Source organism: Rhinatrema bivittatum, chromosome 4 (assembly GCF_901001135.1).
Source record: "Rhinatrema bivittatum chromosome 4, aRhiBiv1.1, whole genome shotgun sequence".
NCBI lineage: Eukaryota > Metazoa > Chordata > Amphibia > Gymnophiona > Rhinatrematidae > Rhinatrema > Rhinatrema bivittatum.
This window is the reverse complement of record NC_042618.1, coordinates 106,975,414-106,987,500: the sequence shown is the minus strand read 5'-3', so window position 1 is coordinate 106,987,500 and position 12,087 is coordinate 106,975,414. Positions and strand designations below refer to the sequence as shown.

Sequence of the window (12,087 nt, the reverse complement as noted above, 5' to 3'; positions counted from 1 at the left end):
CAGTTGCCATAAGATAATTAGTGCAGCTGCTCATCCCTTCTACCTGAGTAGCGAGAAGCCTAAATATTAGCTAGCTAGCTAATACAGAGGATTCTAAATATGGCAGCCAATTTTATATTGTCAATGTTGTAGGGCTCTTGGCGTTACACGACCAAGAAATGAAATAAGTTGTACCTTTTGCTTTTCACAGGCCGCTGTGGGTTGAATTTCCTCAGGCGCTTGAAACGTTTGGCATTGAGGATGAGTATTTACTGGGTAAGGTGACCATGTGACAGGTTCCTTGGTTCTTTCCCAGGGATGCTAGAGGATTGGGAGAGCCTGCATAGTCTGTCTCAAACAATTGATAAGCCAGAGAAAAGCTATCTGCTGACAAGACATCAGCACCAAGTCCAAAAGAAGCGCTATTTTCCTTTTGAACTTGGGGCAAAATGTGAATACAAGTTACAGTGTTGTCACAGATTCTGAAAAGGTGGAAACCTAGAGTTTGCCTTTGTTCAGTCACTCTGTGATCAGTGAAGTAATATGCTATTATTGAATCCTGATGAGATCAGATATCCAAGCAATTAAATGTGGGGACTGATATCAAATTCGTAACATCAGAATATAATAACCAGTTGAAACATCTGGTGGGGATATATTCAAAGCTGGCCATGTAAGTAACTTAGCTTGTTAGAATTCATCTGGCTAAGTTACAATATATATTCAGCGGTATGGCAAAATCACTGAATATATGCATTTATATACGCACTTTAGGGATGTGAATTGTTTTTTGACGATTTAAAATATCGTCCGATATTTTTTAAATCGTCATTAATCGTTAAAGAGTGCGATACAATAGAAATTCCACCGATTTATCGTGAAAAAATTGTTAATCGGGTTAGTGCACACTAACGGGAGTTAGGACACAACCTAAAAACCCACCCCGACCCTTTAAAACCGCTCCCTTAGCCTCCACCACCCTCCTGACCCCCCCAAAAACGGTTTAAAATTACCTGGTGGTCCAGCGGGGGTCCTGGGAGTGTTCTCTCATGCTCGGGCTGTCGGCCGATAAACAAAAAACCCATCCCGACCCATTTCCAGGAGCACTGGACGGCTGGCGCCATTTTTAAAGATGGCGCCGGCCATCCAGTGCTCCTACCATGTGATAGGGGCCGGCCATTGGCACGGTTACCCTATCACAAGGTAAGGGCAAAGGGCCATCGGCGCCATTTTTATTAGTGGCAGCCGATGGCCCGAGAGCGGGAGATCGCTCCCGGGGCCCACTGGACCACCAGGTAATTTTAAAACATTTTTGGGGGGGTCGGGAGGGTAGTGGTGGCTAAGGGAGAGGTTTTAAAGGGTCGGGGTGGGTTTTTTGTTTATCGGATCGGGCGCAGCCGATAAAAAAAAAACCGATCGGGCCAGACGAAAAAAAATGCACGATTTAAATCGGAACTGGAACCGAACCGATTCCGGTTCCGATTCACATCTCTAACGCACTTAGCTGGATAAGTCTACCCGGATAAGTTACGATGTATATTCAGCAGTTTGGCGAAACCACTGAATATACGCATTTATACGCACTTAGCTAGATATCTACCCGGTTAAGTTTAGACCTGCTCTATGTGGCTAACTCTGAATATCAGCCATATAAGTTATATGGCTAACTCACTCTGCCCCTGATCTACCTAATAATTTCCTACTTTTTGTGAGTGTAACTTTTAGATGTATAAGGGACTTATATGGCTAAGCAGCAGCCGCTGAACATGGGCACATATTCAGTGGCCGCTACTTAGCTGTATAATTCCTGCTTATTTGGTTAAATAGTGCTGAATGCACTTTGAATATTGGGTTCACAATTTTTATTTTTCTTTCAAAGAACGGCATATAGTAGTTTATGGATAACAGCTAATATTTTAAATTGGATCTCCATTTCATAGAAAGTCAGTAGAGATCACACAAGATGGGAGTAATATGTGCTGAAGGTCTTATGTCTATCAGTAGTTGGGCAACTGCATTCTGTTTCAGCTGTAAAACGTGGGTTAGATTTTTAGGCAGCACTAAACCACTGCACTGAAATACGGCTGGCTTACACTCTCACTGTGCTGTGAGTGCGGAGGTGTGGTCACTTGCTCAGAGAGGAGCCCCAAGACACACACCGTGGGAGGTGAGAGTGTTCAGGCATGGGCTGGAGCTGGATCAAGGCTGGACCAGGATCAAAACTTGGAACATCAGAAACTGGAACAGGGCAGGCTCAGCCCTCCACTGGACCTGCACGCACCGGTGAGACCCAGCAACTCAATGCTGGTCTCAAGAGTAGCCCTCTGGCCACTCTGTAGCCCTTCCGGACCCGCCGCTTGGGAACAATGAGTGCATGAGGCCAGACGGAGGCTGAGGGCAGGAACAAGACGAGACATGGAACTCAGGAACTAGGAAACTCAGACGAAGACTCGAGGAACTTGGAAGACTCAGACAAGGATACGTAGAACTTGGAAGACTCAGATGAGGTTTAAGGATACTTGGAAGACTCGGACAAGGACTCAAGAACTTAGAAGACTCATACGAGGTTTCAGGATACTTGGAAGACTCGGACAAGGATCCAGGATACTTGGAAGACTCGGACAAGGATCCAGGATTCAGGCACTAGTACAGGCGCTAGTACAGTATGCGCCCTACACAGCCACCCATGGCTGGTCGCAAACCACGCCAAAAGTGAAGCAGACTCCAGAAGAGAAAGTGAAGACCTGGAACCAGAAACATGTCGAAGATTCAGGAGGCCTGCACCAAGGCACACCCTACACAGCCGCCCATGGCTGGTCGCGGACCACGCTGAAGCGGAGCAGGTTCTGGCTTGAGCCTTGGACATGGACGGAAGCAGGCACAAGGTACTCCGAAGACTGGGAACAGGATTCAAGACTCAGGATTCAGGAACAGACCTCGGCTTTAAAAACAGGGCCTTCCGGAGACTTGCGCTGCAGACATGAAGACAGGCCTTGTGCCACAAAGCACCCTACACAGCCCCCCACAGGCTGGTCATGGACCACGACGGTGGCACGCCAGGAAGGGTGGGCAAGCAGGAAACCTGGAAGCAGGAAGAAGCACCGGAAACGAGGACATCAGGACCAGGACTGGAACATGGAACATCAGAACTTCTGGACATGGAACATCGGAACTTCAGGACAAGGAACATCAGGACACCGAAGAGACAACAAAGGAGCTCCAGTGAGGAACAGGACCAGGAACATCAGAACGAAGGAGACCAGAACATCTAGGACATCAAACGAAGAGCCATCTAAACACAAGAAGACCATGGAGGACCTTGATCGGAGAAGAGACGCATGGATGAACATGGATCCAGTTCGAAGGCCCTGAGGAAGTGGAAAAGAGCCCTTTTATAGGGCTGGACTAAGAAGCAGGCTGATGATGTCTTCGTTGGGGCAGTGGGGCTTTTCCTGCCGCTGGCTCTTTAAATAACGTGAAGAGGCACGCGCCCATGCCTAGAGGAGCCCAGGAGGTGGAGGAAGTTGCAGCAGCACCAAGGCTGCTTGAAGAGGCCTCCCGGCAGGGGCACCAGGGCCGCGAAGATGAAAGGAGGAGCGGCTTCCCTGTCGCTCAGGCAGTGGCGACGATGGTGGCTCCTGCCGCATAGACGTCCCTGCAGCAGCATCCATGCCACGAAGAAGGATGTCCCGGCAGTGGCACTAGGGCCGCAAAGATGAAGGATGGTGGCAGCACTCCACCGTGAAGAGGAGTCCGGGGAGCGGCTCCTGCTGCGAAGAGGCAATGGCAGCGCCTCCTGCCGCACATGGCAGTATCAGGCTGCACAGAACATATGAACATAAGAACATAAGAACATGCCATATTAGGTCAGACCAAGGGTCCATCAAGCTCAGCAACCTGTTTCTAACAGTGGCCAATCCAGGCCATAAGAACCTGGCAAGTGCCCAAAAACTAAGTCTATTCCATGTTACCGTTGCTAGTAATAGCAGTGGTTATTATCTAAGTCAACTTAATTAATAGCAGGTAATGGACTTCTTCTGCAAGAATTTATCCAATCCATTTTTAAGCACAGCTATACTAACTGCACTAACCACATCTTCTGGCAACAAATTCCAGAGTTTAATTGTGATTGAGTGAAAAAGAACTTTCTCTGATTAGTTTTAAATGTGCCACATGCTAACTTCATGGAGTGCCCCCTAGTCTTTCTATTATCCGAAAGAGTAAATAACCGATTCACATCTACCCGTTCTAGACCTCTCATGATTTTAAACACCTCTATCATATCCCCCCTCAGCCGTCTCTTCTCCAAGCTGAAAAGTCCTAACCTCTTTAGTCTTTCCTCATAGGGAAGCTGTTCCATTCCCTTTATCATTTTGGTCGCCCTTCTCTGTACCTTCTCCATCGCAATTATATCTTTTTTGAGATGCGGCAGCAGTGACCTAGGCCACAAGAAGACATTGGGTTGGTGCGTTGCGAGAGGTGAGTGAGAGGCTCCTCGCGGGATGGGCTCCGCGAGCAGCATGGTAACACACTGCTGGTTGTCCCTGCTTATTTGCACAGCTTCTGAACTACTCCTTGGACATCTTGCAACTTTGACATGGTTGGGGGGTGGGGGGGGGAGTGGGGCTGCAATCTCCGTTGGACCTGACCTCCGGCTGACACTACTTCTGGATTCCCAAGCCCTTCAAAACCGGCCGATAACCTAGAGGCTGATTGCGCGCTGAAAGGGGGCAAGCCATAGGGGTTTGCCCCTTTGTGCGCCTCTTCACAAGCCATGAGGGAGCATACTTTCTCATGTGCTATTATATTTTGGACTTGGTTTGCTATTTATTTTTCATTTTTTTCTCTCATGTCTGCAGTTCCTGTTGTTGTGGGGAATGGTCAGTATGGACACTTGGGTATTAATTTGATTTCTAGGTCATATTTTCCTTATGAGAACCATTTCCTTATTCCAGTTTCTCATGTTGATTCTCGCTCATCTCATCTTTTAGTTTATTGTGGTCTTTTAAATGTTAGATTGTTAGGTTCAAAGTACTGTCATATGAAAGATTTAATTATTTTTCATGAACTACAGTTTTTAGTTTTAACAGAAGTGTGGTTAAAGAATGGTGACACCTATTCTGTCACGCAGGCATGCCCACAAGGCTTTTCTTTCTATTACAAATATAGGAAGAGACATTTTGGGGGTAGGTTGCTATTATTTTTGATAAACACCTATGATTGAGAGAACTTTTTTTAAAGTGTTGCTCTCATATTGATGCGCTTTTGGTACAATTTCATTGTTTATCTAAGCATTCTTTTCTTATTTATTTATTTAGATTTATATTCATTTATAACCCCTCACATCCATCCCTAGCTTAATTAACAGAAAAATAAGGTGGAGAGGATGTGCGCGGCAGGTTTGAGTTAAATTTTAGCACAGGTTTTATTTAATGTACATGTTAAAAACAGGGATCTCCAGAGAGCTAAAACACTGCACTAACATTAGCACCCTTTCTTACATCAGTTCCATCGGTATCTATCATAGCGAGGCTCACTGAAATTAAAAGACTTCACTGTAGTATTAAATGATTACTCAAAGATTTCCTGTTTTTCTTTCCCAAGGAAATGCTTTGCTGGTGCATCCAGTCACCGAGCCAGGGGTCACATCAGTCAGTGTTTTACTTCCAGGGCCAGATGAGGTAAATATATCAAATGCTAATTGAGCCTGAAGAATTTTCCTTATAGATGGGCTGTGTTGGACAAATTCCCTATAGTTGTTACGTTTGCTGGTCATGGCAGGCTGCTGTGACCAGCTACACTTACCCCAACACCGCCACAGGCCCTGGCTTCCCTAGGCATACGTGCAAGCAGCACAGCGCTGTATGTTCTCCCCACAGCAGGAAGCCAGGTTGCAGGCGCACTATGATGACATCACACGGCTGGGTATAAAGGCCCAGATGTGCCGCTCTCTTTTCCCTAAGCAAATGGGTCTCCTGCCTAGCAGTATGTGTTGCCTGCCTCGTTCAGCCTTGCCTTACCCAACTTGCCTCGTTCAGCCTTGCCTTGCCCAACCTGCCTCATTCTGCCTTGCTTTGCCCTGCCTGCCTCATCCAGCCCATCCAGCCTTGCCTGTCCAACTTTGCATTCTCCTGCCCTTGCTCAGTCTCTGTTGTCTCGTCCTACCCACCTTGTCCTTGACTTCAGAATGTTATATGACCTTGTTTTACCCCTTGTTCTGTCTTGTTCTTCTGAATCTTCTCTGTCTTGGCCTGATTTTCCAGTTCTGACCTCAGCTATGGACTTTGACTACTCCCTTACTTGCAGCTTGGACCTGACCTTGCCTTGAACCCTGACTACACCCTGTCTACTGCCTACCCCGATTCTTGTCCCATCTCTGGACTCTTTCTTAGACTACCTTCAGAACCCACCTCAGGCCTGCCGGCTCCTGGAACCTAAGGGCTCAACCTGCAGGGAATGGATTTGGTTTAGGGGAAGCTCCAGCCTGTCCCAGTGCGATGTTTGACCTCTACAACAGTGTAGTTCAGGCCTTCCCAAACCTGCCCTGGGGATCCCACTGCCAATTGGGTTTTCAGGATATCCACAATGAATATGCATGAGATAAATTTGCATGTATTGAATCTCCATAATAGGTACATTTATCTCATGCAAATTTAACTCATTCATATTCATTGTAGGTATTCTGAAAACCCAATTGGCTGTGGGGTCCCCAGGACAAGTTTGGGAAGCCCTGTTGTAGTTCAAACTGAGGCTTGAGATGCTTGCTCAACCAGTGGCGTAGCCACGGGTGGGCCTGGGTGGGCAAGTGCCCACCCAACTTAGACCCAGGCCCACCCAACTGGCACCGGAACTGCAAGGCTGTCGCGGGATCCCATCCCCGCGACAGCGAACAAGAGAACCCACGCCTCGCGCGCCATCACGGCACACATGGGGAAGCGCTGCTGCGGCCGTATGGCCAACCGGTCTTCCTGTTGAGGGCGGGGGGGGGAGCGGAAGCGCCGCGCGCAGCTTCCGCTTCCTCCCCCCAATGCAGGAAGATCAGCTGCCTCTCCTGCTGCCACCCGTTCTCCTGCTATCTTCGGGCCAAACGGCCCGCCGAACTTCCTGTTTGGGGGTGGGGGAGCGGAAGCGCCGCGCACAGTTTCCGCTTTCTCCCCCAAAACAGGAAGATCAGCTGCCTCTCCTGCTGCCACCGGCCTCCTGCTATCTTCGGGCGTCGGGCCGTATGGCCCGCCAATCTTCCTGCTTGGGGGGGGGAGGGAGGAAGCGGACATTGTGCGCTGCGCTTCCGCTCCCCCCCCCCCCCCGACAGGAAGTTCGGCGGGCCATACCGCCCGACGCCCGAAGATAGCAGGAGGCCGGTGGCAGCAGGAGAGGCAGCTGATCTTCCTGCTTTGGGGGGAGGAAGCGGAAGCTGTGTACGTGCTTGAATGTGTATGTGTGGATGAGAATGGGAGTGTGTGTGGGTGAAAACTGGAGCCTGGGTGTGTATGTGGGTGAGAATGGAAGCTTGAATATGTAGGTGAATGGGAGCTCGAATGTGTGTATGTGTGGTTGAGAATGGGAGCCTGGGTTTGTGTGTGGGTGAGAATGGGAGCTTGAATGTGTGTATGTGTGGGTGAGAATGGAAGCTTGAATATGTGGGTGAATGGGAGCTTGAATGTGTGTATGTGTGGGTGAGAGTGGGAGCCTGGGTTTGTGGGTGGGTGAGAATGGGAGCTTGAATGTGTGTATATATGGGTGAGAATGAGAGCCTGGGTTTGTGTGGGTGGGTGAGAATGGAAGCTTGAATATGTGGATAAGAATGGGTGCTTGAATGTGTGTATGTGTGGGTGAGAATAGGACCTTAAATGTGTATATGTATGGATGAGAATGGGAGCTTGAATATGTGTGGGTGAGACTGGGAGCATGGGTTTGTGGGTGAGAATGGGAGTCTGGGTTTATGTGTGTGGGTGAGAATGGGTGCCTGGATGTGCGTCTGTGTGTGCATAAGAATATAAGCCTGGGGAGGGGTGAGAAAGTGAGAACTTGTATGTGTGTCTGCAGAGAATGTGAGCTTGGGGGGGGGGGGAGAGCATATGAGAGTGAGAGCTTGAGTGTGTGAGAGGGAGTCTGTGAGAGAAAGTGTGTGTGTGTGTGTGTGTGTGTGTGTGGGTGGAAGGGAAGAAGACAGTAATAGAAGAAAGACACTGAAAAGGAATTAGGAAATGAGCTATAAGGGAAAAAATGGGAAAAAGAGACCAGGACCAACTGATTAGAAAAATACAAAGATCAGACAACAAAGGTAAAAATATATATCTATATTTTGAGATGTTAGCAATTTAAATATAAGCAACACAACCGCTCTCTCAAAATTTATGGACAGGTAGGAGCCGTTTATAAAATCGTAATAATAAGAAGGCTAAAGTACCACAAATCACCGTGAATTATGTTTGTATCATTAAGTAAACCTCATACTTAGGCGTAGATGTGAATGCTATGCTGCATAATTTGGCATTATTTATCAGTAAAAAAACAACTAGTAGACCTGCATGCCTACAGCCCACCCATGTTAACCTTGTGCCCACCCAAAAAATCAATTCTGGCTACGCCACTGTGCTCAACTAATAGTGAGGTTTGGACGGCTTATTTATTTTATTGATTTAAGTCATTTATCAATCACTTAACAGATACAATCTTCCTAAGCTATGTACAGCATTAATTTAAACAAATCATTAAAATACATTAAGATTAAGATTAGTCAAAAATAAAACAATTAAACCAATCCGCCTCCTGTTATTCCATTTAGTCATTACTAAATATGCCATCGGTTTGATAACTGTTGCTAGTAATTTATACCATTACTTTGTGTGATTGATCCTTCAGACACAGCACACAAATAACTAGCCCTGAAGTTGCTAGAACTCTCCAGTCCTGGCTGGTAGGACAGAGAGACCAGATCTGTGTGCCAAGGACATATTCCAGCTTGCGTGAACAGTCTTTTTCTGACCTTCCAAGGCACTGATTAAGTGCAGTGTAAAGTGTCTAGTTAGAATTTACAGCATGAATCATTGTTATTTTATCTGGTTTGTTCATAAACTCTTCAGTTTGTTAGTTCTCTCTTGGACTATCTCATGATCCTAGTGTTTTCAGTATTTGGTCTGAAGGTGCATTTCTAATAATAGTGTGACCCCCTGAGTTGTGTGGGGTCTCAGTATCCTTAGAAACCACCAGGGGATAGCTTGCAGGAAGAGTAATTGCAAGCTGGAATCCACTTGGCAGGTGAGAGGCTGCCAGTAAAGGGACCTATGCACAAGTGCAGGTGGGACTGGGCAGTGCTTGGCACGACCTTCTAAGTATCCACAGTGGTGTTAGGTTAGTGCTAAGATGTTATGTAACAATGGTGTACAATGTTATTATGCCAGTAGGGCCAGTAGGGCCGACAGGCTAATACTAAACATCAAGCTCAAGACCCCATATCTCAATCCTAAAGAATTCCATCCAGCCCCAAACCCCTCCTCCTTCTTGAGCAAAGAGAGGCCCTGCCCCCCTGGGCTCTACTCCCTCCTCCCCCCAAAACTGATAACAGTGGAGCTCCAGCCCCAATTCTACCCCTCTCCTCCTTACCTGCAGCAGTAGGGGAAACATCTTATTTCCTAGAGTGTAGCCAGATGTACTCAGGACCAATGGGTTAGATGCTGCCCTGCTAGCAGATGGAGACGGAGTCAGGTTTCAAAGCTGATGTCACCCTAGATACACCCCTGCGGTGACCTCAGCCTTCCAGTATCTCTCTGTCTCCTAGCAGATGTGGATGTGCTTTCCCTATGGGGATCGCTGTACCCTTTAGAAAAAGAAATTCTACTTTTAAATTGGAGAAAGATTGAGTCTCGCCCTCCCGCGGTGATACCTAAAGGTCCCTCCTCCAGTTGAGAATTCCTGAGGTGATTTCCAAAATCTCTCAGAGATGTGCTGCCAGTTCCTGACGTGGACTTTGCTGCTGAAGCAGCTGAAAGGCATCAGGTGCATGAAGCCGAGCGCAGTGGTGACAGCCAAAACTTTCTCCCCCTGCAGCCAGAGAACATCTCTATACTCAGCCGGTAAGCGCTAAGCCCAGGTAAGTAAAAAAAAAAGAAGAGGATTTCCTCCCAATTCAAATACGTTGGAGGGGTTTTGGTAAGACTTCTTCCTGTCTCCTTGCTCGGTGCGCTGTGCTGATGTTCCCGATCCTGTTGGGGTAAGGGGAAGTGAGCTTCTGAGCGGGTTGAGCAGCCCACCCGATGGGCTAGGCCCTGATTTAGGCTTGCTCGACACACCTTGTGATAGGCCACAGAGGCGTATCTTGCATGCATTTTTGTGCCTATATTACCTGCCATAGAGCTTCAGTACGCGCAATGCGTGTCGGCTCTGTGCACGCGCTGTGCGCATAACGCCGCACAAGGGCAGTGTGCATAACGATGAGTGCGTACATACGCGCACAACTTACTAGGTGCAGAATACAGTAAAGCCGGGCGCATGGGGCTATGCGTGTGCCTCGCTGCAGCCTGCGTAGGTGCCCGAAATCTGTGCGCATAAAATTTTAAGCACGAGCCGTCTGAAAACGCAGTTACCGTTGCCAGTGGCTCTGGCAGCAAAGAAACATAAGCGCCTTCCTCTCTGTGCTGCTTGTCATATTAGGGCTGCACAGTCTGACCTGGATTCTTGCTTATGTCAGCACTGTGAGGAAGCACAGGGAGAGTTGGCTTCCCCGGACTTTGCTAAGCCTGGCTCCTCCCATTCAGAGGATGGGTCAGCCACAGTCTTAACCGGAAGTACCCCAGATCTGAGTAACCCCAGGCCTGGGTCATCCATAAGAGAGGGAAATTTAGTGGCATCTACCCCATTACCGCCTGGGCTAGGCATGGACATGGCCACCTTCTCTTGGGTGTAATTCTTTCAAGGCCTTCAAGCCTTCATACAGGCACAGTCTGCTACCTCACTTGCCCCTGTCCGGACGGAACCTCAGCTGGTATACCTTCCCTCTCCCAGTCCTATTGGCAGACCTTGAGGCTTGCCTTGATACTCCAAGGGTATCCCTGGCAGGGGGGGGATTTCCCACCTGGTTTAGAACCATATCGGACCATGTTACAGTTTTTCCATATTGCTGACCCCGGTTTCCCAGACCCTGAAGATGCTGGGAGTTCCTGGGGTAGACTCTATGATGGAACCAAAGAAGAATCCCAATCTGATTTCCCTACAGAAATCCTCTTGCCACTTTCCAGTACTGGAAGCCATCAAGGAGTTGATTGACCTGGAATGGGATGCCCCAGAAGCAAGTTTTAAAGGTGGACAAGCATTAGAAGCTCTATACCCACTGGATCCAGCACAAAGAGAATGTTTGATTTTTCCTAAAGTGGATGCCCTGGTCTGGCCGTCTCTAAGCGAACAACTATCCCAGTGGAGGGAGACTGGCCTTAAAGGATGCGCACAATAGGCAGCTGGAGTCTAACCTTAAACAGGCCTTTGATGCAAAGGTTAGATTGCTTCTTGTTGTGCCATGGTAGCTTGTTCGTGCCTGCTCCTCTCTCAGGAGGTGGATGACTCGGGGGCGAATTCCAGAGCGGTTATGCAACCTGCCGCTGTCTTCTGATGTGTGCTCGGACCTAGTCTGTACCTCGACCAGGGGAGTGGCCTCAGTGGTAGCAGCCAGAAGACAGCTATGGCTGCAGAATTGGTCAGCAGATGCAACCTCCAAGGCAAATCTCACAAAGATGCCCTTTAAAGGATCACTCCTCTTCGGAAGCAAATTGGAAAAGCTGGCCAGCAAATGGGGTGAATCTCCAGTATGCTGGCTACCAGAAGATAAGAGAAAGTAGTTACAGTCCCCTTGTCCATGAGGGGTCAATCCAGGGGCTCCGAACACTTTTGCCCCTATAGAAACATGACATTTCAGAGGTCTCAGTACTTTGGGAGGTCTCAGTCCTTTTGGAGTAGTCAGCCCAAGAGAGGGTCAGGCTCGGGTTTAGGTTCGTCCCAAACTCTCCAATGAAGTTTTGCCGACACACCCGCAGAACAAGGAGATAGGGGATTGACTGTCCCTCTTCTACCAGAGGTGGGTCGAGATCACTTCGGACAAATGGGTACCGGAGGTCA

At 48.2% G+C, this 12,087-nt stretch overlaps 1 protein-coding gene across 1 annotated transcript in view; it reads left to right on the top strand.

The window, feature by feature from the left end:
• Positions 1 to 12,087, top strand: part of GANC (glucosidase alpha, neutral C) — a 122,527-nt gene that overhangs the window by 85,031 nt on the left and 25,409 nt on the right. The window contains 2 exon segments of the mRNA XM_029598630.1: positions 191 to 255; positions 5,584 to 5,660. Of these exon segments, the coding sequence (XP_029454490.1) occupies positions 191 to 255; positions 5,584 to 5,660 (142 nt within the window).